At 63.1% G+C, this 27,484-nt stretch overlaps 2 protein-coding genes across 5 annotated transcripts; both read right to left on the bottom strand.

Annotated features, from left to right (window-relative positions):
• CSNK1G2 (casein kinase 1 gamma 2) lies at window positions 1-27,138 on the bottom strand. Of its 4 annotated transcripts, XM_059060350.2 has the most exons (12): window positions 27,063-27,138; window positions 9,911-10,343; window positions 2,855-2,895; window positions 2,634-2,703; window positions 2,406-2,554; window positions 2,063-2,297; window positions 1,900-1,985; window positions 1,737-1,821; window positions 1,487-1,635; window positions 1,244-1,327; window positions 1,053-1,159; window positions 1-915 (listed from the first exon to the last, which is right to left on the bottom strand). In XM_059060350.2, exons 2-12 carry the CDS (start codon window positions 10,092-10,094, stop codon window positions 861-863), a joined length of 1,245 nt encoding a protein of 414 aa, XP_058916333.1. In that variant the 5' UTR covers window positions 10,095-10,343; window positions 27,063-27,138; the 3' UTR covers window positions 1-860. The 4 variants fall into 4 exon arrangements, with proteins under 4 accessions (XP_058916333.1, XP_066889278.1, XP_066889279.1 ...); XM_067033177.1 differs by lacking the exons at window positions 1,244-1,327; window positions 27,063-27,138 and having other exon boundaries at window positions 9,911-10,319; XM_067033178.1 differs by lacking the exon at window positions 27,063-27,138 and having other exon boundaries at window positions 769-915; window positions 1,053-1,327; window positions 9,911-10,210.
• Window positions 26,416-27,244, bottom strand: LOC136794145 (uncharacterized). Its single transcript, XM_067033329.1, has 3 exons — window positions 27,166-27,244; window positions 26,522-27,062; window positions 26,416-26,422 (listed from the first exon to the last, which is right to left on the bottom strand). The coding sequence occupies exons 1-3, from the start codon at window positions 27,242-27,244 to the stop codon at window positions 26,416-26,418; spliced, it is 627 nt and encodes a 208-aa protein (XP_066889430.1).
• Between the last annotated feature and the right edge of the window lie 240 nt (window positions 27,245-27,484).

The following is a 27,484-nucleotide window of genomic DNA, read 5'->3' as shown; positions in this document are numbered from 1 at the left end:
TTGGTTTCATTTTCCTTTATTTTTTTAAAAAAGCCCCTAAGTTCTATGGCTTCCAGGAAGCATCAGAGAAACGGAAGTGCCATTTCTGTACACTTTTTGTAAAGCAAGACCTAGACGCACACGCGGGGCGCCCCCAGTTGCTCTGCCCTCAGCACGCAGGCCCCAGGGGACCATGGGGGCCGCACCGACAGGCTGCCCGCTCCGCACGCACCTGCGGGGCTCGGATGGGCTTTAAGGCGCTTGTCTCCACGGCTCGGCCGGCAGCGCAGAGCGACACAAGGAGCCTGCGGGCACGCGCCACCCACGGGCCACGCGGTGGCCACCCCGAGTTCCAGGCCGGCGGCTCCACGAGCAGCTGCGCAGGACCCCCGCGGGCCGCGCCCACCGGCCCAGGCTTTGGTGCAGCATTTTAGTTGGGGGCCGCTCCCATCCCGCCTTCCCCTTTGGTCTGGGGAGGCCCAGGGCGGGCTCACCCCTGGCAGCAACGCCCCGCAGCGCCCCCTCGAGAAAACGGCCTTTGGATCGAGGGAGACAAGCTGCACTTTATGACACTAACGGGCGAGCGGCGGGCTGGACGGAGGCGGCCGCGCTACTCACTCAGCAGATGCGCGGGGGCACACGGCAGGGCAGCCACTGTGGTTTTCTCTCTTCCTTGTTTTAAATAGTTAATGCTCTCGGAGGGGAGGACTAGACACAGGTGTAGAAATCTCGGCCAAAGTCTTACGTGAAGGAAGTGACCCCACGCCGGGGCTGGCAGCTCTGCCGGGCCTGCAGTCTGCGTCCGGCGGTGGCCACGCGGCCGTGGACAAGCGGGCCCTGACGGGCTGCAGCAGGAGGCTTCAGAGGCCACCACCTCGGGGTCACTTGTGTCGCTGCAGAGATTTTCTCTTCCTCCTCTTGAAGAAACAGCAGCACCTGGAAGGGGGGGCACAGGCTAAGAGGCGGCGCAGGCTGAGAAAGGGGGCGCAGGCTGGAGAAGAGGGGGAGGGGGGGAGGGGCACGAGGGGGTGGGCCCAGGGAGTCCCAGCCCCCAGCGACCGCGGGGGCCTTACTTGGTGTCGTCGGCCACCTCCACCTCTGCGGGGGCGGTGATGGGGGCGTTGGAGTGGCCAGCGGTGGGGTCGTCGGCATTCAGCTCCCCGTTGGTGGAGTTCAGTGCCTGTGGGACGAGAGGGGCAGGGGAGTCCTGTAGGCCCTGCTTTGCCCCCGCCCACGCTGCTGGGGTCCTCGGCCGGCCCCTCACCTGGTTTTTGCTGTATAGCAGGGCTTTTTCCCGAACCTGAGGCTGCGAGGGCAGGTCGGCGTGGACCGTGCCGACGGGCGTGGGCTGCAAGGGGGCAGGATGCGGCTGAGGCCCGGCAGCCACCCCCCGCCCCACGCCACGCACCAGCCACCCCACCCCCGAGCACAGGGGCTTCAGGGTCCTTGCCGGCTGCCCCCGCGCACCAGGGGCCCCTCCAGCAGCAGCTCCCCTCCCCCCACGTACCAGAGGCTTCCCGGCCCAGTCGTACTCGTAGTCGAACACGAAGCCGCTGCGGTCGAAGAGGTCGGCGAAGAGCTTGCGCAGGTACTCGTAGTCCGGCTTCTCGAAGAAGTCCAGGCGCCGCACATAGCGGAGGTACGTGGCCATCTCCTCTGCGGACAGCGACAGGGCTGGGGGGCGTGGAGGAGCGGGGGCGGGCGGCACTGGGCGGGGTGTCTGCGGGGAGTGCGGGGGACAGGGGGCAGACCCTCACCTGGGAAGCTCTCACAGAGCACCTCGATGGGCGTGGCCCGCTTGGTGTCCCCGATCTTCTGGTAGCGCTCCTTGAGCGTGTCAGCCTGCAGGGAGAGCGCGGTCGGCACCGAGGCCCCGCCCGCGGGAGACCCCCATCCGCGCCCCGGCCCCGGCGCGCCCACCTTGAGCCCCTGCCAGGGCAGGCTGCCACGCAGGAAATACATGAACATGTGGCCCAGCGCCTCCAGGTCATCTCGGCGGCTCTGCTCTGCGGGGGGGACGGCAGGTCAGCGCGGCCCTCGCGCCCCCCCTCCCCCGCCCCGCCCGGCCCCGCGCGCCGCTCACCCTTGCCCAGGTGCGTGTTGATGCTCATGTAGCGCGCCGTGCCCGTCAGGCTCTTGTGCTCGCGGTACGGGATGTGCTTCTTGGTCTCGGGGTCGACGTACTCCTTGGCCAGGCCGAAGTCGATGATGTGGATGGCGTGCTGCCGCTTGGTGCCCGGCCGCCCCACCAGGAAGTTCTCGGGCTTCACGTCGCGGTAGATGAGGCTCTTGGTGTGCACGTACTCCATGCGCGTGATCTGCGGACGGACGGACGAACGGGCGGGCCTCAGCGGGCGCCCTCCGCCCTGCCCACCTCCCCTCCGTCCGGCCCCGCCCCCGGCCCCGCCCCCCGCGGCGGCCCGCACCAGCTGGATGGCGATCATGAGCACCGTCTTGAGCGTGAACGTGCGGTCGCACAGGTCGAACAGGTCCTCCAGGCTGGGTCCGAGCAGCTCCAGCACCATGGCGTTGTACTTCCCACACGGGCCGAAGTAGTAGACCTGAGGGACGCCCTCTGCGGGTGGAGGGCGCACAGACTCAACACGACGCCCAGGCGGGCCCCCCCTGCGCGCCCACACCCGGCCCCGGGGTACCTGCGGCGCTGAGCTGCTTGTAGAAGCGGTACTCCAGGTGCAGCTGCGGCGCCCGGGACTTGATGGGCTCCTGAGAGGGACGAGGGGACGCACGGATGTCACACGGGGCGCGGTCCTGCCCTCCTCCCGGCCCGTGGGGACAGCCTCTGCTGGGGGCCGGCGAGGGGCAGGCCCGGGCTGGGGACTGGGGACTGGGGACTGGGGGCAGGGCCCGGACTCACCAGTTTGATAGCTACGTATTCATTTGTATAGAGATTCTTTCCTGTGGGGGGAGAGGCACGTCAGGTCGGCAGGGCCCCCAGCGCACGGGAGGCCGCTCACGGCCCACCCCTCGGAGGGGCGCCTCCTGCTCTGCGGCGGCCCTCCTCGGGCGCGGCCCACCCCTCCCGGGCCTGGGAGGGAAAGGGATGGGCCCACCCCTCCCAGGCCCGCAAAGGTACTCCCACGAGCCGTGGGAACCCCCATCTGCCCCCGCACCCTCATCTCCTGGGCCCCCTCCCTGCCGTCCTGCCCTCTCCTCCAGCACCGCCCCCCAGGCCAACCCTGCCTCCGCCCACTCGGGGCTGCTCCCAAGTCCTCTGCGGGATCCTTCCCGCCAGCACGCCAACGCGCTCCAACTTCTCCCGTCTAAAAAAGTGAAAACACAACAAAGAGTCCCGGTGACCCCACGGCCTTTCTTCAGCTCCAGCCGCAGGGAACCTGGAGGAGACATCACACCCCTCCCACACACCCTCCCCCCACTGTCCCCAGATGCTCTGTGAGGCGCCCCCGCCTCCTGACCTGCGCTCACAGCTCCAGCCTCTAGGGACTCCCGAGGGCGCCCCCCATTCCGCAACGCCAGGAACTCCGGCCTTGAGCTGTACACATCCAGTGGACGAGCCCCGCCCCCTCGCTGTGGAGCAGGGGCCCCGGCCAGGAGCCCATCAGGAGGGAGCGTAACCCGCGTCCTCAGCTTAGACATGCCTGGGGCAGGACGTCTCCCGCGGCCCATCGCTGGCCCGCCTGGACCTCCAGGTGCCCACGGAGAACAAGCCACGGCGCTCAACCTCACGAAACTGAAAAAACACGAGCTGTTCACCTGCTACAGTTCCTGCCGCTGGCTGAGCCCCAGACAGTGTGGCCCCAGCCCCTGGGTGGCCGTCTGCGTGCACAGCGAGCGCTGTGTACACGGCTCCACCCTCTCTGCCCCTGCCCGTGCTGCCGGCCCCACCTTTCCAGGTCCTGAGCACCGACTCAGCCCCACGGTGTGCTGCTTCCCCAGGCGACCTCACGCCCAAAGTGCCGTGCTGCTGCATCTTATTTCTGAGAGGATCTAGTGTGGGAAGAGGCCTCAGCTTCCTCTCCAGCCCACTGCGGTGGGACAATCTGGGAGACAGCTGCACCAGGCCGTTCCGCCCCACCCATGGGTGGCCAAGACACCGGTGTGTACGACCCCACAGGCCGAACTCAGGGGCCCGCATGCCTGTCAGTCAGTGCCCCGGGTCCCTGCCCATCCCGGGTGTCTCATCCCTGTGGTGCCTGGCCTGGAGTCTTCAGCTCAGCCTCAGCTCCTCCAGGGCCCTGGTGTCCATCCCCGTCTATAGAGTCAGCTGGTCCCCAGACACCTGCAGGGGTGGCCCCGAGTCTGCGGAAAACCATGCCGTCCACGTCTCCAGAGTTAACTTCTCTCAGCGATGTTTTTAGTGCTCAGCGTAGAGAGAGAGTGCGGCCTCTGTGAGATTTATTCTGGAGGCACCTGATGGATTTTGGTGCTCTTACACGATCAGGGCTATTCTTAAATTTTTATTTTCCAAGCGTTGCTCCAACAGAGGAATATAGTTGATCTGTGCTGGTATATGCGGCAGCCTTACTGAACTCATTCCTTTCTAGTTGTTTACTGAAAGACTACTCTGGCCTCCGCATATGGACCATGAAGCCGCCCGAGACAGGTCACAGCTGTACATCTTCCCCTCTCAGCTTTCTACCTCTGCTCAGTTCGCTGCCACCGTGTGGAGGGGGTGCCCGCAGGGGCCCCTCGTGCAGATCCCACTCCCTCGGTTACTACGAGTAAAAGGCACCCAGCGGCAGAGAGGGAAAGCACCCATCTAGTCCTCATTCTCGTTTTCATTAAATAACAGCCATGCCTCCTGTGTTTCCCCCTCCACATTTTATGATGAAAGTTTCACATACTCAGAAAAGCGGGAAGAGCTGTGTGCAGGGAGCCCCACACCCTGGCTGCCTGGGCCACACAATCCGCTACTGCTCTGTTCTGCTGCACAGCTGCGCAGCTATCACCTGTCCGTCTCATTTTCAGATGCATCTGGAAGTTGCAGACCTCAATACCCTGCCCCCTAAACACTGCAGCCTGCAGATCAACTTCCATGTGTACTTAGTGCTTGTTTCTCCCTCGGGAGGAGGCATTTACCTGGGAAACGCACAGCATTTGATGAGCTTTGGCAATGCGTGCTCCCGTGCCACCCCGGTCCCGTGAGGACAGACGGCGTCACCGCCACCTCACCTCCCGAGAGGCGGACCACCACCCCACATGCTCCCTGCTCCTTGCGGTTCCCTGCACACGCATGGCGCGGCTCGCTCTAGCTTCCTGCCCGGGCGCGTCCGTCGCAGCATGGACACACCTGGCCTGTCTCCAGCGTCCGTCACTGAACGCTGCGCGTGGGCCTTCCCGCGGGGAAGGTTTGCCAGCTCGTGCTGCGCACGGAGCAGCAGTCCTGTCCGCGGCCAACAAGGCGAGGCGCCCTCCGCCGTTCGTCCGTCTGCTTCTGGGTGGCGTCTGCTCAGATCTCTTGCCCAGTTTTAATCGCTGCACCTGTTTCTTTATTACTGGCCAAGCTGTTGTCTTCTCCTGCGTCCTGGGTACCAGCGTTTTGTCCAATGGTGCTCAGCAAATAGCACCTCCCAGTCTGTGGCTCGCCTACTCGTGCTTTTTTTTTTTTAAATTTTACTTATTTTTGGCTGCTTTGGGTCTTCATTGCTGTGCGCAGGTTTTCTCTAGTTGCGGCGAGCGGGGGTTACTCTTCGTTGAGGTGCCCGGGCTTCTCATTGCGGTGGCTTCTCTTGTTGCAGAGCACGGGCTCTAGACACGCGGGCTTCAGTAGTTGTGGCATGCAGGGGCTCAGTAGTGGTGGCACACGGTCCCAGCCGCTCCGCGGCACATGGGATCTTCCCGGACCGGGGCACGAACCCGTGTCCCCTGCACCGGCAGGCGGATTCTTAACCACTGCGCCACCAGGGGAGGCCCCCTACTCGTGCTCTTAACAACGTTTTTGGATACTTAAACTTTGATGATGCCTAACTGATCCTTTCTGCTAACTGGTCATCTTCTTCTGTGTCTTGGTCAAGAACCCTCCTGTTTTGATTGTGCACGTGGGGAAGCCGAAGTCCTGGAGTCCAGCTGAGTTTAAGGTGAGAATGCGTGTGCACGCACATGCATGCGGGCATGTGAGTCTGGATACAGTTTCCCGGGGACCTCAGGTGCTCCAGGCTCCGAGCCTCACCAACAGCCAGCTCAGCAGTAGGTGTGAAGAGTGGGAGAGTCTGCAAGGCCTGACAGAGAATGCCTCCGGGGGGCCACGAGCAGAAGGGAGATGCCGGGGCCGCACAGGGCAGGGAGATGCTGGAGCCTCCACCATCCAGAGCACGGAGGCCGCCCTAAACTCCCCAGACATTTGGCCGAGAACCCAGAAAGCCCACACACTGGGAGGGGGCGACCCCAGCCCCTTGAGTACTGCCTGCTCCCCACCCACCCTATGAAAGCTGAAAAACAGTCCCTGATGGGGTCAAGATGAGTCGCCAGGATGAAGCATGATACAGACCTCACGTGTAGCACCCACACTGTCCAACATACAATGAAACATCACTAGACATGTGAAAGAAGGAACAGCACTGCAAGAAGGAGAAACAGTGTCAAAGGCACCACAGACGCTGCATTTAAAATAGCTACTGCAAAAAGGAACGCTCCGAGGGGGAGGGCTTAAAAAAAAAAAAAAAAAAAAAAAAAAGCAACGCTCCTACCCTGTTGGTGGGAATGTAAATTGGTGCAGCCACTGTGGAGAACAGTATGGAGGTTCCTCAGAAAACTCAAACTAGAGCTACCATATGACCCAGCAATCCCACTCCTGGGCATATATCGAGATAAATCTCTAATCCAAAAAGATACATGAACCCCTGTATTCATTAGCAGCCCTGTATTCATTAGCAGCATTATTTACAACAGTCAAGACATGGAAACAACCTAAATGTACATCAACAGAGGAATGGAGAAAAAACATGTGGCGTACACACACACACACACACACACACACACACACACACACACACACACACACACACAGTGGAATACTACTCAGCCATAAAAAAGAATAAAATAATACCATCTGTGGCAACATGGACTGACCTCGAGATTATCATATTAAGTGAAGCAAGTCAGAAAGAGAAAGACAAACACCATATGATAGCACTTATATGTGGAGTCTATCTATGAAACAGAATCACAGACGTACAGGACAGACTGGTGGTTGCCAAGGAGGAGCAGTTGGGGGAGGGATGGAGTGGGAGGTTGGGGTTAGCAGATGTTAGCTAAGACGTCAGCAGATACAACAAGGTCCTACTGTATTGCACAGAGAACTATATTCAGTATCCTATGATAAACCAATATGAAAAAGAATATTTAAAAAAGAATACATGTATAACTGAATCACTTTGCTGTACAGCAGAAATTAATACAACATTGTAAATCAACTATACCTCAATTTAAAAAAAAAGCTGGGACTTCCCTGGTGGTCCAGTGGTTAAGACTTCTCCTTCCAATGCAGGGGATGCGGGTTTGATCCCTGGTCAGGGAACTAAGATCCCACACGCCTCAACTAGAGAGCCCACGTGCCACAACTACAGAGCCCATGCACTCTGGAGCCGCACGCCACAACTAGAGAGAAGCCCCGTGCACTGCAACAGAGATCCCGCGTGCCGCAACTAAGGCCCAACACACACAGTCAAAAATAAATAAGTAAAATAAATAAATATATTTTTAAAAAAAGCTTTTGCAAGTATGTTCGAGGATTTTAAGGAAAAGATGGGCAAAATGAACAAGCAGATGGGAAATCTCAACAGAAAAATAATGGAATCAAATGGAAGTGAAAAATACCGTGTATCAAATGAAAAATTCAGTGGATCTATCAAATAATATATTGGACGCTGCAGAAAAAAAAGAAGGGTGAACTTACAATAAGGCAATAAAAACTATCCAGGTGGAAGAAAGAAAAAAGACTGAAAAAAAAAAACCTGAGAGGAACCTGAGGGACTTGTGGGACAGCATCAAACACTCCTAATGTGTGACTGGAGTACGAGGACGAGAGACTGAACAGAGGCAGAAAGAACATTTGAGGTAACGATGGCAAAGCTTTTCCAAATTTAATAAGAGAGTGTTAATATACATATCCTAGAAGCGCAATGAACCCGAAGCAGGATAAACAGAAAGAAAACCAGGGCTTCCCTGGTGGCGCAGTGGTTGAGAGTCCGCCTGCCGATGCAGGGGTCACGGGTTCATGCCCCGGTCCGGGAAGATCCCACATGCCGCGGAGCGGCTGGGCCCGTGAGCCGTGGCCGCTGAGCCTGCGCGTCCGGAGCCTGTGCTCCTCAACGGGAGAGGCCACGACAGTGAGAGGCCCTCGTATCACAAAAAAAAAAAAAAAAAAAAAAAAAAAAAAGAAAGAAAACCACACCTAAATTAAGGCTGAATCAAAATCTGAACCCAGAGATAAAAAGGAAATCTTTGAAACAGGCACGAGACAAGACACACTATATACAGGAGAACAATGGTCAACAGCAGTCATGGGAAATGCAAATAAAGCCCACGGTGAGGCACCACTTCATGTCCGCTAGCACGCTCCCAATGGAAAAGGCTGACAGCTCCAAGTGCTGATGAGGACGTGGGGTACTGAGGACCCTCACGCGCCGCCCGCGGGAGCTTCAAGCGGTGCGGCTGCGTTGGAAACCAGCCTGGCAGTTTCCCATAAGCGCACGTGACCCAGCACCGTGATGAAAACACTTGTGCACGAGACGTGAAGAAGGGTGCTCGGGGCAATTTTATTCACAACAGCCCAAATCTGGGCACAGTCCCCGAGCAGGAGAACGCATGAACAAAATGGGGTGCAGTCATACAAACGGACAGAGTAACAAACAGCGACTAACTGCAGGCCCAGAAAACCACAGGCACCGAGCCGGAGGAGCCTGGCAGGAAAGAACACAGTTGCCCCTCGGCCTCCAGGGCAATGCTTCCAGGAGCCCCAGAGGATACCGAAATCTGCAGCTGCTCCAGCCCCTGACATAAAACCGCACAGCACAACCAGTACAGTCAGGTCTCTGTACCGTGGGTTTCACACACTGAGGTGCGGAGCAACAACCAAACCTGGATTCTTAAAAAGCGCCTGAAGCCAAAAGCCGTAGACCCCACAGTCCCCAACGCACGCTCCTCCATCTGTTTATCCAGACCTGTGCTGTTGAGGCTGCGGCTCCCAGCGCCAAGGCCAAGACCCAGGACAGCCATCTGGGTCCCCAAAGACGCGAGGGGCAACCCCAGGCTGTAGGACGGGGCTGGGCCGGGGGACGTAAGTGTGCGTATGCCAGCCGGCGTGCGTGTGCGCACACATACGTGCACACGCTGGCGGGTCAGCAGGGCTGGGTTGCAGAAGCCCCGTCGGGGGAAGGTGAAGAGTCAGCCACCGTGCAGCGCAGGTTGGGCTGGGCACACGGGGCCCCGCACTCTGGGGAGGGGGCCTGCCTCTCCCACGCCTCCGCCCACCCCGTGAGCAGTTTGGGCCCCCGCTGCTGACAGTGCACTGGCTCAGAAACCCAGAGCCCAGGGCAGTGAGGATCCGCTGCTGAGCCCCATCCCAGCGCCACTGGCACGGCCAAGGTTCAGGCTCAGGACGGGCCTCCCCTCCCAGCCTTGCACGGCCGCTGGGCGCATCAGACGCCAGCAACACCAGCCGACAGACAGACACGGAACACTACACAGGAGCCGGGGGTCGCCCACCACTAAGCTCCAACCACTAAGTGCTGTGCAGGTGATGCCCCTGGACCCCCAGCTCCGCGTCGCCAGCCTCCCGAGCTCTGTGGGCCTGGAGCCCCCGGCACAACCGCCCCACAGCTGTCGGGGTCCAGACCTCTGCAGAGCCTTCTCCGGGGGCAGGGGGCAGAAACCCACACGCGCTTACCTGCGTTCCCAGCCCTCATGACCACCCCCGCCCCCGCGTCCCCAGAAGTGAACGAGCGGGGCTCACCTAGCCGGAGCTCCCCGAAGTTGCCACAGCCTATCTTCTTCCCGACCCGGAAGTTGGGGCCCACCATCAGGACCCCCGAGCTGGTCCCCGAGCTCCGGACGCCGTGGCTGCTCCGGCCGGCGGCCTTGGACATTCTCCGGCCCTCCTCCGACTCCCCTTTCCCTCCTTTCTTGTCAAAATCCATAAGTTTGTGGTACCCTGGCCTCTCCACGGTGCCTCTGCTGCCGTGCAAATCCCGGCTCCACGGAGACCTGTGGTCGCGGCGGCTCTTCGGGGCTAGCACCCCATGGCGCCCGGCGGGCTCCTGCTAGTGAGACGCGGGCGCTTGCGAGGGCCCGGCCGCAGTGCTCATCTCGGTGGCCTCGGGGTCACGCATGGGGGGAGGACACATGCTGCTGACGGGTCCCGGGGGTTGAAATCTCGTGGCTCTCGGCTGTAGGAGAAACAGAGGCACGGGTTAGAAGGCCGCGATGCGCGCGCCCGCCACGTGCCCCGGGGCCCAGCACACAGCCTGGCCGGGGACCCGGGACTGGGTGTTAAGTGAGTGGTGGCGGGACCGCGTTCTGGAAAGATCTCTGACATGCAGGTGCGACCCGTGACCTTCTGGGAGCAGAGGGGAGGGAGTCTCGGGCCTCTGAGAATTCCACGTGCCGCCTGCCGGCCCACCCCAGGCTAGAGGACGGCTGTGCTGGGAGAGGAGACGCCTAGTTGGCAACAGAGGCCCCAGCACTGCTCCTCGGAAGAGGACAGGTGCAGAGCAGAAAGTGCCTGAGGCTAGGAGACAGGCCCCTGCCACAGACCTGGAGGGGGGAGCTCCGAGCTGCCTCTCTCCCACCCCACCCCTGCCCAATATCCAGGTGACATCAACGTCCCTGGGCCTCGTTCCAGGAGCCCGTGACCCTGTGGTCAGGTGGGTGACCGGCTGCTGCTGCGGGAGAGTGAGAGGGCGGGAGGGGCTGCAAGGGCCCCGAAGGCAGGCAGATGGGCTCTGAGCCTGGCGGAGCTGGCTGGACACGTGCCCCCCAAGGCGAGTCCGGCCTGGCCTCTCCAGCAGAAAGCTGGGGCTGTGGAGGGAACGGTGGGCACCCCGAGAGCCCTCCAGGTTACAGGGAGGGGCTGGCCACCTGAGCTGGGGTGGGGATACACCCCCAGGTCTGTCTGTGGTGCCAGCTTCTCCCTCCTTCCACCCTCATGCGGACCAGTCACCCTGCGGCTCAGGCGGACGGGGCTCTCCCCTGCCAGCTGGCCCGGCCTCTCACGCCACCCCCTCCTCTCAGCGAGGGTCACAGGCCCGCCTACAGTGCGGCGCCCTCCGGCCGCCTCCTGTCCCCTCGGGCCAATTCTCACGCCAAAGCCACAGGAATCGCTTTAGAAAGAAAACACTAACCTGCTTCTATAATGCCTCCCCATGCCCTCTGCTTGCCCAAGCTCCCCTCCGGCCCAGAGTGGCCACTGAGAGGCTCACACCTGTGCTCCCCTCCCCACCAAACACTCAAAGGCTGACACCTGGTGTAGGCCACGCCCCCTGAAGCAGGGGTGGGGGGAGGTGAGGCCAGGTGAGGGCCCTGCCCAGGGTTGTAGGCGGTTCACACCAGGTAGGCGGCCCAGCGGCAGCTCATCCACAGCCCATGAAGGCACCCGGGGGGGCCCCCGGCGGGCTGGCACAGGACCAGCACTGAGGCCCGGTGCCCTGGGAGGGGGGCGATGAGGGCGTCGCCTCCCACCCCTGTGGGTGCCCGAGCCCCCAACTGGCCGCCCACACGGCCCCCAGCGTCCCCACCTACCACCGAGAGCCTGGCCGGCACAGACGGACGGAAGGGCCAGCCGGCCACTGTGTGTCACCGACAGCACAGGTGCCAGGAGTCGCAGGCCGAGGACAGGCCTGAATGAGGGCACCTCTGGCCACGCGCCCACAGCCGGCAGGACGGGGTGGGGGGGTGCTCGGCAACCACGCAGGCCATCGCTGCCCGGGGGGCCGTGCAGGGCCGGGGCGGCCAGAGCCCGGGAGCCCAGGAGACGCCCAGACAGGCAGGAGCCCAGGCTTCAGGACAAACCTCACCATTTAAGGCTGGCAGCTTCCCAACCACATGGACAGTGTGGGGGGGCAATCTGACCCCAACAAGAACCGTGCGCCCAGCTCCACTGCTGCCTGGGGTTCCCTCCAGCCGACACCCCGGCACCGCCGCCGCGCCACCCGAGCGAGGCGCCGGCCCGGGGCCACGCACGCACGGCTCCTACCGCCAGCAGCGCGCCCCCGCCCGAGACCAGCGCTGTCCGCGCCTGTGGATGACACACTGGTCACTGGCCAAGCGGTGCCCCTGCTCGGGCGGCCACCCGTCTGTCTCCACCTTCACCGGCTGCACTCGCGGGAGACGGACCTGAGCCAAGGGGACGCCACGGGGGCACTGCAGGCCCAAAGGTGGGCAGGGAAGGGCGTGGCCAAGGAGCCGGGCCCTGGACAGAGCAGGCCACTCTCCGACACCCTCGGCGTCTCAGGGCTTCTGACGCCACGGGCCAGGCCGCTCCCCACCTGTAAGCAGTTAGCTCCCTGTGGGGGGGAAAGCTATTCACCATCAGGAATTTGGGAGTCGACTGGGAACAGCTGTTACAAACTCACAAGGAAATAACTACATTAACAACAAAGGAAATAGTGGGACCTCCCCGCTGGTCCACTGACTAAGACTCCACGCTCCCAATGCAGGGGCTCCGGGTTCGATCCCTGGTCAGGGAACTAGATCCCACATGCCTCGCAGCAAGGCCAAAATAAATAAAGCGGACAGTTCAATGGTTCTTACTGAACCACAGCTTATGCTTGCAGAGTTGTGCTACAATCACCTCAAATTCCAGCACATTCCATCACCCCAACAAGAAGCCCCGTCCCCATCAGCAGTCACCTCCTCCCCAGCCCCTGACAACCAGGAACCCACGCTCTGTGTCTGTGGATCTGCCTGTTCTGGACGTTTCCCGTCAGTGGAATCACACCCTGTGTGTCCTTCTGCGTCTGGCTTCTCTCACTGAGCGTCGTGTTCTCAGGGTCCGTCCACGAGTGTCAGGGCTTCTGTCCTCGTGGCAGAGTGATGCTGCCACGTGTGGAGGGCACGCTCATCCAGGGGGGGACACCTGGGCTGTGCCCACCTTTGGGCTGCGGCGAACTGCACGGCCGGGGCGTTTGTGTGCAGCCCCCAGGAGGCGAGTGCTGTCTCCCGGCTCGGACCTAGGCTGCAACTGCTGGGTCAGGTGGAAGCTCTATTTTAATTGCCGGAGGAGCTGCCCCCCTCCCACGCCCGCCCACGCCCTCCGCATCCCCCGGCATTGCTGCCGCCCAGCTTTGGGACAGCCACCCGGGGCCTGGGGGTCCTGCTTCACCTCCGGGCACACGTCACCCCCAGAGCCCGTGCCAGGGCCGGACACGCGCTCATCTCACGGGTGCCTGTGGAAAAGGCACCCAGCAGTGGGGGAGGTGCACACAGGGACCAGGTGGAGCCAGGCTCAGGGCGGCCGGACGCCTGACCACACGGGAGACTGTGCACACGACTCACTTCTGGAGCCGCCGAGAGGCCAGATGGAGCAGGACCGGGCAGGAGGCAAACACTCCCTGAGATGGGAGCCAGCCGGCGTGGGAGTCCTGCAGAAAACTGAAGCCACCGCCCCTGGCGCCCGGCCCCCCGCATCTGCTGTTTCGAGACCTGCACACACGCAGCGAGCCCGTGCCCTGTATGCCCTGGGCACCTTGTTCCCGGACCACACGCCTGGACACGCTACCCTCATTCCTCTGAAATCCTCCCGGATTCCATAGAGAAGGAACACCAAAATCTACAGGTCAACCTGCTGATGGATACCTTAAGGGTGGTTTCCAGCCGGATTTTCTTTCCTGTCAGAAAGTAATTAAAAACACATGCCTGGGGACTTCCCTCGTGGCGCAGTGGTTAAGAATCCTCCTGCCAATGCAGGGGACACGGGTTCGAGCCCTGGTCCGGGAAGATCCCACGTGCCGTGGAGCAACTAAGCCCGTGCGCCACAACTACTGAGCCTGTGCTCTAGAGCCCGCGAGCCACAACTACTGAAGCCTGTGCGCCTAGAGCCCGTGCTCCGCAACAAGAGAAGCGACCGCAGTGAGAAGCCTGCACACCGCAGTGAAGAGTAGCCTCCGCTCGCCGCAGCTAGAGAAAGCCCAATGCAGCCAAAAATAAATCAAAAAAACAAAAAACACACACCACACGCCTGTGCGCACACACGCAGGCACACCAGAGGTGGATGTAAAACCCACGGGAATTTCAGAGTAAAGGGTGAGCCCTGCATTCTCCCAGCTCCTCGGCTCCACTGCCCGAGGACGCCCCGGGCGCTCCCGCCAGGCACTCCCTTCTGCAAGCGGCAGAAGCAGCCAGGGTGCGGGGCAGGCGGACGCCAGCAGCAGGCCACCACGGGGCCGTGAGCTCAGGGGGACACACACACAAGCGGGAGGGGACAAGCGCGGAGGTTCTTAAGGAGCCTCTGAGGGTGGTCTCCACGCGGACGAGGCCAGGAGGACTGGGCGCGTCTGCGCCGGTGCCGGGCGGGTGGGCGGGGCCTCGCAGTCCGGCGTCCCGCCGCCGTGACCCACGCGCCGCCGTGACCCACGCTCCCCCGTGGGCAGGGATTCAGGTCTGGGTCCTGCTTTGTGCAAGCAACTTTTATGGGGCGGGGGGCCCCGACACCGCCCAGCCCCACAGCACACACAAGGAGCCCCTCCCAGGGCCCCACTCCTCTGTACTCCAAGCCCACCCGCCTGGGAGCCCCTGCCCGGACGCCCTAGCAGGCCTCCTTTCTGGGACGCGACCCCCGCTTTCAGGCCAGGCGGGACGTGCTCTCGGCCCCAGCCCCAGACCCACAGAGGCACGGCCTTCACCTCCGCCTGGCCTCACGTCCCCGGGTGCAAACCCTTCCGAGCCCACGGAACCTCTGACGGCCACAAAGCCACGAGACACGCCCCCTCGGGCTTGTTCGGAAGTGCCCCTACCCCCAGGTGCTCGCTCCCAGCCCCTGCAGGACGCAAGACTCAAGAGGCTCCGGCCACACTCCCCTCGGCAGACCCTTCTCCTCTGCTGCCTCCCAGGATGGCTGGTGTTACGTGAGCGCTTACTCCGCGCCCAGGGCTCGGGCAGCAGTGGGCTCCCGGCCACAACCCCCAGCGGCACGCCTGTTCTCCCGGGCACACGGTCCAGCAGGGAGCCCTCCAGCCAGCGCGGACAGGCACGCTCGCAAGCACACCTGCGGCAGCCGGCGGGCCGAGGGTCCAGGAGGCACCGTGCAGAGACGGGCATGACCGGGCACAGCAGGGAAGGGGCCCCGTGTGAGCCACGAGCCAGCGCACAGCCCGCGTCGACAGGGGCTGCAGCGCTAGGCACACCGTGTTGGCCCCCACGCCCCGATGTCCATGGGGCTCCTGGCGGGCAGCCAGGGGCAAAACCAGAGACTCTGGCGTGTGTACTCCCCACCCTGGCCCCCAGCCCACACGCGACGCACCAGAGGCCTCAGCGCAGCTCACCCGGCCGGGCCCACAGCAGCCGGGCAGGCCTGTGCCTCCCGCATCCACCTCCTGACGACAGGCAGGCGTGCGGCCACCGCGGGGAGGCGGGTGAGGAGTCCTAGACCCCGAGGCTCCCAGGGACAGGACACCAGGCCTGCTCACCCCACGAACGAGAGCAGCCACCCCCGGCGCGCACGGAGGGGTCGCCCCACCATCCACACGACGGTTATCCTGGGCCCCTTCCTGGGACCTGAGGGTGGATGGCAAGAGCGAGTCCCCCGCCGACCTGGGGGGAGCAGGGGTAACAGAGAGTGGACGCAGGGCCAAAACCAGAGCCAAACGTTGCCAGGAGCCTGGGAGTGTGCAGGTGCCCCCCAGCACACCTGGGGGACCGGGAGGCAGGTGTGTGTGATGCCGGCCCTGGTGCAAGCGCCGAAGCTAAAACTCATCATGGGTTGGCGGGGGTATCCAGTCCTTGACCCGACCCTAAAACAAAGCCAGTCTCGACCCAACCAACATGGCCTCAGACTCTCCCCCCACGCAGGGAAGGCCCTCCAGGGGTGTGGGCTCCGCTCAGACCCCCATGGCCAACTTAAATTCCACAGGCCCCGCTGAGCCCTGACGACCCCCCTCACCGCCCCAGGCCAGTCCCCAGGCGGCCCCTGGCCTGCCTTCCAACTCAGGTGAGTCACCTGCCGTGTTCTTCGGGGGGTCCTCCATCTCGTCAGGGCCTGGGCCAGGTCCCCCTTGCAAGGCCCTGGGGACCCCCTTGTCTGAGCGCCTCCACCCAGTGATGTCACAGTCCCTGGCTGACATCACGGGCACAGCCCTGGCCCAGAGGCAGGGCCAGTCCGGGGCGGACATGGGCAGCCTCCCTCCTGGGGGCAGCCCCTCGGAGGCCGCCTGGCTCCACCGCACACAGCCGGCCCTGGTGGGTGTCCCCTGGGAAGTGCCGGGACCCGGGTGGGATCGCGGCTGCGGCCCCCTTGAGGCATCTCCAGGCACATGTGTGCCTCCATCAGGCGGAGCCCGTTTCCGTCCCACGGGGCCTTGGTGACACGCGTAGGGAGGGCCTCCTCCCCAGGGTCACCCAGAGCCGGCACCCCAGCAGCCGCGAGCACCCGAGCGTCAGGTCTTGGTGCCTATGCATCGCTCCCCAAGAGGGACCCGGACCCCGGAGACGTGCCGGCCTTGGGGCCGCCGCCTAGAAGCTTGAGGTCACCGCGACGTGGAGTTACAGCACAGAGCTAGGAAGTGGCCCTAAAACAGTGACCAGCCCCCGGGGCGAGGTCGACACCTAAATGAGTTAGGCAGAAATGCGTCGCAACACACTGACTTACAGACAATGGAACACAACCCTGAGTAGATGGGAGAGGAAGGGGCACCCCACCTGGCGGAGGCTGCAGGTAACCGCCACCGGCAGCGCTGGAGCATGCCGAGGCCGCAGCCTGGCGTCACCTTCTTAGCGACCACGAGGAGAAGTCCGTGTGTGGCACAAGCCGGCCCGCGGCCCCGAGAGGGTGCGCAGAGCTGCTGCCCAGACCCTGCGCCCCCTGGAGAAAGGTGTGGAAGGGGGCCAGACTTCAGGCTCGGGGGGATGAAGAGCAGGTGTGGGCAGAGAGGCACAGGTGCAGCCAAGTTACAGGCGAGCCCGGGAGGACTGGGGAACTGACAGCGCTTTCCTTCAAACCTCTCCACAGACCTGAAACGTTCTCACGACAGACCCCACGGCCTCAGCCCAGAAGTCACCGGCGCTTCTGCGCAGGGGTGACTCGAGAACCTACCGGAGGAGTGCTCGGCAGTGACCCCTGGACACAGCACCTGGGACAAGCTGCAGTGCTGTGTCGTTCGCTATGCTGGGAACGGGTGGGCCCGGGCCACGGGGCCACAGGGCCACAGGCTCACTGGACTGTTCTCCCTACATCTGGACATGTTTTAAAGTCCCCTGACAGAGAGCTAAAAGGAGAACAGGAGGGGGTCGGGGAGGGCGGGGAGGGCCACAGAAGGCGTCTTGATCACGGGGACGGCGGGCGTCCAAACCCCACATGATGCCAGGTGGAACACAAGGCAACTAGAGGTGCAGAGACAGGGCCGGGCCAGCCGCACGGGTACAACTGACCGTCCCGCCCCAGCACACGGGCCACCCGTTAACAGAAGGCAAACACACAGAAGAGCGCTCGGTGGCACCGGGCACGTGCCAGGAGCTCAGCACCGCCGGGGCTGCCGCACACTGTCCTGGACGAGCAGGTCTGGGACCTTCCATCACCGCAGAGGCTGGCCTCTCCCTGCAGCCCCTCCGCCAAGGCCTTGTCCTCACCTTTGCAGTGAGCTAGCCGCCCATGGAGGGGGCAGCACATCCCAGCCACACGACGGGCCCTCCGTGACCCCTCGTCCTGGGTGCTCAGGTCAGTTGTGCCCGCACTGCAGCCCCACATCGGTCCCAGGAGGGGGCTGAGCTGTGTCCCCCAAAGACACGTCCCACCCCTGGGGTCTGGGACTGTGACCTTATTTGCAAATGAGGGTGGGCCTGAAGCTGTGACGAGTGCCCTGTGAGGAGAGGAGATAGACAGGGAGACGGCCCGGCCCCCCACCCCAGGAGAGTGGGCGACACCGGCACAGCCCAGGGGCCTCGGGCAGAGGCGACGTGGGGCAGCGTGCGCTCTGGCTGAGGACAACGCATGAGCACGGGCCCACCAGCCGGGATGCGGGCGGCGCCCAGGGGCTGGTCGTGGGCACACGGACACCCTCTGAACTGATTCACAGCCTCTCTGTAAATCTAACACTGTTCTAAAAGTCTATTTAGGGACGTCCCTGGTGGTCCAGAGGGTAAGAGTCCGCCTTCCGATGCAGGGGACGCGGGTTCGATCCCTGGTTGGGGAACTAAGATCCCACATGCTGCGGGGCAACTAAGCCTGCCCACCACAACTACAGAGCCCACACGCTCTGGAGCCCACACGCCACAACTAGAGAGAAGCCCGCGCCACAAGGAAAGATCCCACGTGCCACAACTAAGGCCAACGCAACCAAACATAGATAAATAAATAACTTAAAAAAAATAAAGTCTACTTAAAAAACCACCTCCACCTCCTCTAGCAGCTCCCCCAGGACCCGCCCAGCAGCCACTCCGGGCCGCACTCCAACGTCAGCCACCCAGCCCCTCGAAGAGCACAGCGGCGCTCACCGCCGTCCACGGCGGCCCGGCCACCCAACGCGCTCCCCAGGGGCACAGCAGGCCCGGGGGGGGACATGGCGGCCACTCGCTGAAAGGGGGCCAGAGCGCGGGGCGGGGACACGTGCGCCGATGGAAAAGATTGAAACCTGGGCTCTCAGGCCAGGTGCCGCGAGGGGCACGTCAGGGCCCGCAGAAGCGGCCTCCGTGCTCTCACAGCAAGGAAGCCAGACCGTAGCCCAGGGGCCCCTCCGCGCCTTCCCCGCGCCGGCGAGCACATGCAAACTTTCCTGAGCTCAGGAGTAGGGGGGAAAAGGGTGGGGAAGAGGGTTCTCAGCACATCACGAGGCAGCTGCCTCTGGGAAGGAGGCCCAGCGCCTGCCCAATGGGCCGGGCTCCTGCATCCAGGCTGGAGCCTCTGCAGTCGCCCCTCCCCAACCCCCCCAGCCGGACCTGGTGCACCGGGAGTTTGCCTGAGGCCCACAGGGCTTCGTTTCCCGTGGCACAGCCTGAGACGGTCTCTCTCCCCCACACGGAGGAAACCGCAGCCAATCCCGAGGGGGGCCGTCCACAGCGTGTGGCTGGACCCGCTTACAAACACGCCCGTGTTGTTCAGCGGTCTGGAAGGACTTCGCCGACGCGTGGCTGATGCCCACCTCCTCCTAGATTCTGAGCAAGTTCTCAAGACATTCCCACGCTTCGTCGTAACGGCCATTCTCCTCAATGTGCGTGTGGCTTTTGCTACTGCAAACACCAACGAGAGGAGAGTGGTTTTGTGGTACCACAACTGGGGGGGCCACCTGGCCCCGTGGGGCCCGCCGGTCACTCCAGGCACCTGACGCGCCTGCTCAGAGGAGAGCAGGCGAGGGCGCCAGGACCGAAGTCCACGGGCCGGCCCGTTGTCTGTGATGTCAAAGGGCAGGACCAGCCCCAGTGCCCACATGCTCCAAAGGGCTTGCATTCTGGCAAGTGCAGGGCAGTGGGAGAACGGTCTTCCAAAATCCGGCCAGGGTTCCCAGGCTCTGAGGAGACAGACACCACCACAAAGGACAGACCCCAACCCAGGACAGGAGAGATGCTGGGAGAGGCCAGGACACAGAACCTGGAGAGGAAGTTGGCGGGGACGTGGACCAACGGGACCCTCGCCCATGGCGGGTGGGGCAGAAGGTGGTGCAGCCGCCATGGAAAACAAGCAGTGGTTTCTCAAACGTTAAACATGCAGTCACCACTCGACCTGCTCCGTGTCCACCTGGGGCAACAGAACACGTCCACGCAGACCTGTGTCCGCACATCCACAGCAGCGTGACTCATGATGGCCAAGAGGTACACACGACCCAGATGTCCATCAATTGAGGAGTGAATAAATAACGTGGTCCCTCCGCACACGGGAACATCACTCAGCCACAAAAAGGGGTGAAGCCCCGACACTCGCTACCACATGGACGGACCGTGAGACCACGACGCTCAGTGAGAGAAGCCAGACACAGAAGGACACACAGCGTGTGATTCCACTGACGGGAAACGTCCAGAACAAGCAGATCCACAGACACAGAGAGTGGTGAGTGATTTTCACGGGCTGGGGAGTGACTGCTCATGGGGACATGGTTCTTTTGGGGGTGATGGAATGTTCTGGAAATGATTTTAGTGACGGCTGCACAACTTGTGAATACACTAAAACCACCAAGGTGTACCCGCCAGCGAACTTCATGGTCTGGGAGTCATACCTCAGCTAAAACCAGGGGCGTGTGTGGCATCTCCACAAAGCTGTCTGGAGGGGCACAGGGCGTGGGGCTTGGCAGGCAGCCCAGAGAACAGGGCTTGTCCAGTGCAGATCAAAGTCCGACGCACATGCAGCTGCCAGAGCCACGCCTCCCACTCCCACCAGTTGAAGCAGCTTCTGTGACAGACATGCAATAAATCCTTCAGAGGAATCGAGGGGTTCGTACCCACAGGAAGTAAGAGACGCAGACGCCGGCGAGAAGGTGGGGAGAGGAGGAAGGGCTAACTCACGGCCTCGGTCCTTCCCGGCAGCCCTGGACAAGGCCCCAGGGGCGCAGAGGTGTCCCCACGATGGCCCAGGACGGGCTCACGCTCACCCGGGCACAGTCGGGAGCCCCCTTCTCACCCCAGAACTGCCCCGCTGGCCTCTGGCCCCGCTCAGTGAGCAAGCAGCACCCTGACTTTGGTCCCCCGGATCGGCCGCGAGCCGGAGCAGCCTCCACTACCCAGGGGCTGCATCAGAGTCACCAGATGCCCAGCCCACCCCCAGATGCGGAGGCCGGGGCGGGGCCTGCAGCCGCCTGGGAGCACCACCACCTCGTCGCGAAGGTCCCCCTCCACACCTCGCGGGCTGGCCACCGGCCCCAACCCACTGAGGCCAACACAGCCCCGAGCCCCAGATGGGAGGCTACCACCGGCCCGGGCTGGCCAGACGTAGATAAAAACACAGGGCACCCAGCCGACATGGAAATTTAGATAAGCAACTAATAACTTCTACTACAAATACGTCCAATGCGCTATTTGAGACCTATTTATACTAAGCAATTTTCGGTGGTTTGTCTGAAACTAAAATTTCACTGGGTGCCCCGCACTTATCAGCTACGTGTGGCCATGCCTGACAGCGGCACAGACAGCCTCTGGCAGGACTCACATTCCCAAAGGCACTGATGTTTTCTACTCAAGTCCGTGTATTTGTTAAAGTCAGGTGTTTCCGATGAAAGCTTAGCTTCCAAATGGTGATGAGGAGCCGTGAGTATGAAATATATACCCAAATAGGAAGGACATAAACCGCCTCAACAATAACTTCTCATACCAATTAACGTCTCAGGGCTTCCTTGGTGGCGCAGTGGTTGAGAATCCGCCTGCCGATGCAGGGGACACGGGTTCGAGCCCTGGTCCGGGAAGATCCCACGTGCCGCGGAGCGGCTGGGCCCGTGAGCCATGGCCGCTGAGCCTGCGCGTCCGGAGCCTGTGCTCCGCAATGGGAGAGGCCGCAACAGTGAGAGGCCCACGTACCACCAAAAAAAAAAAAAAAAAAAAAGCAGGAACGTCTCAATGATCATACCTCAGAAAAGGAAATTAAATGACATAAACGGAGCGTCACCTGTTACTTTCTACTTTACAACCACGTGTCCGCCATCCACACGGCTTACATCCTGTGCTGCGGACTGGGGCTGGGGACCCTGATAGATACTTGGGCCTCCAAAATACTCCACACTGCCCGCAAGCTGGGTACTGTCATGACCATGTCAGACGGGGAAGCCTAGGCTGGGGTGTGAGAGGTGCCGGGCGCGCCCTGCAGCCTGCCTGGGCGAGGGGCACTGCCCGGGGCACGTGGGGACCGGCTGGGCTGGCGCCCCGGCTCTGGAGGGAAGGCAGAGGAGAGTCCAGGGAAGACGGTCTCCTGATCAGCTCTGCCCCCTTCACCTGGCCACAGAGGCAGCCCCAACTCCCCGGGCAGCAGCCTGGAGGCGAGGGTGAAACCAGGAGGGAGCGTGAGGGTCCCCCTCGGAGGAGCAACAGGGCGGCCCGAGGTGAGGGGACAGACGCCGCCCCACGGGGGGACCTCGGCCGGCCACCACGTCCGGTCCACGTGAGCCGCATCCCTCCGGGCCTCCCCTCTGCCGGTCCCCTCCCCACCTGCTTCCACAGACTTCCAGCTCCTGGGGGCAAAGGTGGGCCTGTGGAGGCCCAGAGACGCACTTGGGGAGCACCTGAAACGGGCACCCACCGGGCCCTCAGCTGTAGCCCGCCGCAGGCTGCGAGGTGGAGGAAACACCCAGCTGGGGCGCTCGCCGGGCTGATCCTGCTGCCCTAACACCCAGCAGCTCCCGGGATGTTTGCAGCTGTCACCATGGGGCTGCCCTAGAGAATGACCTGGCCCCGACGCCCACAGTGCCGAGGGGAGAGACCTGGGTCTAGAAGGAGTCCCTCAAGCAGGTTCCCGCTAGACCCACGGCTGCAGCTTCAGGAAGCAAGCAGCTCATGACTGAGGGCCAGCAGTCCCAGGGAGGGTCCAGGCCAGGGCAGGAGCTCCCCAAACGGCCCCCGTGCAGGCGTGGGAGCAAAGGTGGAGGTGGGGCGCTGGTGGGGCGACAGGTGCACGGGGTGGCACGAGGGGTCCTGGGAGCTATCGGCACTGACCTGGGCCCTCCCAGCCCGCTCGGGTTAAGCTACGTGAGCGGCTGGCTTCAAGGCCAGCCCGTCCGTGTGGGTGATCCCCGAGATGGTGCGGCCTGGCACACAGCACGGTCAAGTTTCTGTAAAGACACCAGTCTCCCAGCGTGGCCCCCTGAAATGACACCCAAGGCCTGTTCTAGAAGCAACCAGGAAGGGAGCCTGCACGTGTCCCCAGGCACCTCCCCCAACCTCAGCCCTCGCCACCCCACCGTCCCCCCACGAAAGCCCCTGGTCTTTCCGGAATTCTCTGCCTGGGATTCTTAATCTCAGCCTACTCCCCAGCCAGCTGCCCCGCGGTCCTGGCTGGGTCACCCACTGGGCGCGCAGCAGAGCCCTGCCACGTGCTCACCAGCCAAGCCCTGGAACCACAGCGAGCAGAGCCGTGGCCATGAGGAAACACCGCAAACGCTCACCGAGGCCCCACAATGAGCGACGTTGCCCTGCAACCCTACGTCCTGCAGGGGGCTGGCGGGGGAGCGGCCTGGCCCCCAACACCAGGCGGGGCTGTCCCCTCATTTAGGAGAGTGGAAGTTCCACTTTTGGCTGCATTAGGTCTTCGTTGCGGTGCGCGGGCTTCTCGTTGCGGTGGCTTCTCTTTGTTGCAGAAGCATGGGCTCTAGGCTCGCGGGCTTCAGTAGTTGTGGCGCACATGCTTCAGTAGTTATGGCAAGTGGGCTCTAGAGCGCGGGCTCAGTAGTTGTGGCGCATGGGCTCAGTTGCTCCGCGGCATGTGGGATCTTCCCAGACCAGGGCTCGAACCTGTGTCCCCTGCATCGGCAGGCAGGTTCTTAACCACTGCGCCACCAGGGAAGCCCCCAAGAACAACTTTTTAAGACTGAGGTGCATCGCGTACCGACGTAAAGTTGTGGCATATACCATATATCTATTTCTACCTTTAAATAGCGATCCAACCATGACCCAGGATGGCCCAGGACCAGATCCAGCACCTGGGTGCCCCTGCCCACCACCGGCAGGAGAGGCTCCGAGCGGTGGGAGGACGGCGGACAGCTTTCCGTTCTCCAAAGGGCGGGCTGCTGGCGGGGGCACCGGGGGAGAGCAGTCCCGCACCAGAGGTGCTCAGGCACCGTGACGCCTGCGCTTGCTGGGACCTCCTGGCACCCCGCACGCACATGCACGGGCTCCGCAGTGAGGGGAGGGGCTGGCTCTCTGGAATTGAAGCGCCGCGGTCTGTCCCGAGCAACCTGGCTTCTGCTACTCACTGAAAGGGGCTGACAGGAAGGGCTGCATGACAGCAGGGTGGGTCCACATCCGTGGACCGTGCCGGGTCCCAGGGGACACACGGGGTTCGGAGAAGGAAGTGCTGCTACCAGCCACTCTCCCGGAGAGTCCCACCGACCCTCTGCGTGGAGCCCTGCAATACAAAGGCGGGTGCGGGCTCAGCCTGGACCAGGAGCTCGTGTGGAAGACGGGGCAGGATGCAGGGCTGGGGCCAGGAGAGGAGATGGGTCCTCGCAGCCCAGAGAGCTGGTCCTCCCACCACCAGCCTCCTGCTCAGGCCGCACCCAGAGGGCACAGAGGTTCCCAAGGAGCACAGGGCTTCCTACTGGAGATCACTCAGGCCTCACCTCCTCATCTGTAGGATGGGCACTTGGGCCATTGCCCAGCACAGGCCCCACAAAACTCCCAAACGGGGACAGGCAGACACGGAGCTGCCAGAGGTAGGGCCTTCTGCACCTACCAGGCCTCGGGCCTGCCGGACCCTTTCTCCACGGCGGAAAGGTTCCCGACCCAACGGCCAGAGCTCTCCCGAGCACACCCCGCTGCCTAGATCACGACAGCAAGGCCCCCACTGGGCGTGACCGCCCCAGCTGGACCCCAGACACTGACCACGACCCCGAGCCTTACGCACCACCCACGCTGACCCACCCAACGCCCCTGGCCATGACACCCCACTGACAGCTCCCTCCCCAGCCTACAGCCTGGTCAGGCCTCCCAGTAAGACCTCTGGGGGGAGGGCGGGCGGGCAGCAACCCAAACCCACAACAACCGTGAGGAGAAACCCTGCTGCTCTGAGGTGGCAGCACTGGAACGAGGAGTTCCTGGTGCCCCAAGACGTGCAGGGGACGTGCTACTTCCCCAGGTACAACCTTGCGGGGACTGGGCCCACACTGAGTGCTCGCTCAGACCCACCAGTAAACCCCAAGGACACAGGTTGCCCCTGCAGCTGTCCGGAACGCCTCTTGGTTGGCTGGCTTCCCCAGAGCTGGGACGAACAAATAGAAAGCTTTCAGTGTAAAAAACAAATAAACAAACAAACAAACAACCTCACCTACTTCCTTTTGCAATCCAGAAGTAATTCCTATGTAGGTGAAAGGAGGAGGTTAAGAAGGAACCAGAACAGCAGTTCAGAGGAGTCTGTGTACACAGGGCTCTGCTGCCACATCTCTGAGCCAGGGAATGAGACGCCTGTCCACAACCCCCTTCAGAAAAATTAGAGGAACTCGAAATCAGACCAGAAGACCCGACTGGCAACTGCGCATGGAAAATCCAGAGCCGGGCTGGATGACCGCTGCAGACCCCGGGGTTTGACCCACCCCTTGGGTGGGGGTCCAGCCAGCTCCTTCCCGACGTCCCTCCCTACACGGCCAAACGCAGCAGACACAACTGGCCCCATAGCCTGGGAGCTGCCCCCCCACCAGCTGGACCGTCGGCCCACACCCACCACCCCCAAAGTGGTCCTCCCATTCCACTCCTCAGAGGCAGGGCCACAAACACCACCACAGTGAGGGAACTGAACACCTGGGGCCCTCGAGACAGTGAGGCGGGCCTGTCCAGGCCTGTGTGTGCTCCTGGTTGGGGGTGCTACAGTCAACCCCTCAACCCACCTGGCCACGTGCCTGCGGAGCCACAACTTGGTGGAGATGCAGCAGATAAAAACAAACTCCTGGCGAGGACCACAAACTTCCCCCTTTCAAACCGGCGGCCCAGCTCAGCCTGTTCTCCTCAAGGGCAGCCTCTGCCCCCTTCCACTCAGAGCCATCCCCCAGCCCCCCGTCTTGCCCCCAGATAAGAGCCTTTGTGCTCTCCCACTGATCTCTCACATCCCTGAGCCACAGGAGCCCGTGGGGGCCCGGAAACGCCAACTGAGCCTGTCCGTGTCCCCTGGGGCAGGGCCGGGGGCCCCCAGAAGCCCCTCGGGATGGATGTGTGAACAACCCTGGAGTCCCAGATGCTGGCTGGGCCAGGGTCCCCCCGTGGAAGGGGTTGGGGAGAGAATGCTATGCTAGGCTCCACCTACGTGCACTGAGCTCTCCAGGCCGTTTCCTGCAAACAATGCCATCCGGAGGCCAAGGGACTACCCCAGCTGCCCAAAGCCTGCCCAGGACGACGCCTCGGACGTCACAGCAGGGCTCTCAGGCCCCCAGCCCGATAGTGAACACTTCCCCTGAGAAAACTGGGGCAGAGGAAACAGGGGAAACACAGGGCAGGGAGGGGATGAGTGTGGCTGCTAGGCACGCAGACATCGCGCCCCCCTCCCTGATCTGAAGTGTTTCCGGAAAACAAAGCCGGTGGCGAGGGCGGAAGGGGGAGGCGCAGCCCGGCGAGAGCCGGGAGTTCCTGAGCAGCCCACAACAGGTCCCCCAGACCAGACCCCTACTGCTGCTCCCCTTCCCTGCTCCCAGCTCCCCGCTAAAACCTGCAGGGCCACAGAGGGGCGAGTGTATGCGCCAGTGTGGGGAGAAGAGATGGGCCCAGTAGAGAGAGCTGGAGGGGTGGGAGGACGCGGGGAGCGAACCGTGGGCTTGAGCGCTGGGGGGTGGTGAAGGGGGGAGGTGGGGTGGGGCTGAGGGACAGTGGGGGACACTGAGGTCTGGAGTTAGGGAACAGTAGGGTCTGGAGTGAGGAATCGGGAGGGACAATGAGATCTGCAATATGTGGATTAGTGGGGGTGAGAGGTGACAGGGCCTGAGTTCGGGAGTCGCTGGCGGCAGCAAGATCAGGGGTGCAGGGGAGAAGTGCTGAGCGGTTGGGGTCTAGAGTGTGGGCGTCAGTGAGCTGGAGGAGCAGTGGGGTCGCAGTGCAGGGGTCAGTGGGGGAGCAGAGTCGGGAGTGCAGGGGTCCACAGGAAAGGGTCAGGACTGTGGGGTCCGCGGGGTGCGGGACAAGGGGTGCAGGGGTCTGCGGGGGTCCGAAGTGCGGGTGTAGGGGCTGCGAGGTGCCGGATGTGGGGGGGTCCTCGGGATATAAGGGCGGCGAGGTCCGGGGGTCCGCGGAGGTGGGGTCGCAGGGCCGCGGCGCGTGGCCGCGGCCGCCGACAAGGGCGTCCGCGTCGTTACCTGACGGCCTCCGCCGTGGCCGTGGCCGTGGCCCCGCGGCCGGGCGGCCGGGCTGGGCGGCCCGGGCTCCCTCAGCAGCGCGGCGCGGGCCCCCGCTCCAGACCCCGTTCGCGCTCCGGCTCCGGCTCCGGCGCCCGCTCGGGCCTCCGCTCCCGCGCCGCTGCTGCCGCCGGCCTCCGCATGTTGGGCGCGGGCTGTCCCCGCCGCGCGGGCGCCCGGCTCGCCCCGGTCTCTCAGCGTCGCTCGCGGCCCGCGTTTACGCCGCCAGCGTCGCGGGGGAGGGCCCGGCGCCCACTGCGCAGCGGCCGGCGGTCTTGGGGCGCGCGCGTGACGTCACCGCGTGGGGCGGGGCCCGGCGGCGCGCCCGCCGCTTTGCGGCAGCGGGTGGTGCCGCGCGACGACCGCCGCGCTTTGCGGCCGCT

This window comes from Kogia breviceps, chromosome 4 (genome assembly GCF_026419965.1).
Source record: "Kogia breviceps isolate mKogBre1 chromosome 4, mKogBre1 haplotype 1, whole genome shotgun sequence".
NCBI lineage: Eukaryota > Metazoa > Chordata > Mammalia > Artiodactyla > Physeteridae > Kogia > Kogia breviceps.
Note: the sequence above shows the minus strand (reverse complement) of the source record. Positions and strands in the feature narration are given on the sequence as shown.

What these genes read in the sequence shown, in the direction of transcription:
- CSNK1G2 (XM_067033178.1), bottom strand. Translation starts at nt 10,094, where the DNA reads ATGGATTTTGACAAGAAAGGAGGGAAAGGGGAGTCGGAGGAGGGCCGG. An exon ending in CTTCGGGGAGCTCCGGCTAG is followed by an intron (nt 2,896 to 9,910) that starts GTGAGCCCCGCT and finishes CTCCCCCCACAG; the next exon opens with GAAAGAATCTCTATACAAAT. An exon ending in CAAGCAGCTCAGCGCCGCAG is followed by an intron (nt 2,555 to 2,633) that starts GTACCCCGGGGC and finishes CTCCACCCGCAG; the next exon opens with AGGGCGTCCCTCAGGTCTAC.
- LOC136794145 (XM_067033329.1), bottom strand. Translation starts at nt 27,244, where the DNA reads ATGCGGAGGCCGGCGGCAGCAGCGGCGCGGGAGCGGAGGCCCGAGCGG. An exon ending in GGAGCCGGAGCGCGAACGGG is followed by an intron (nt 27,063 to 27,165) that starts GTCTGGAGCGGG and finishes GGAGGCCGTCAG; the next exon opens with GTAACGACGCGGACGCCCTT.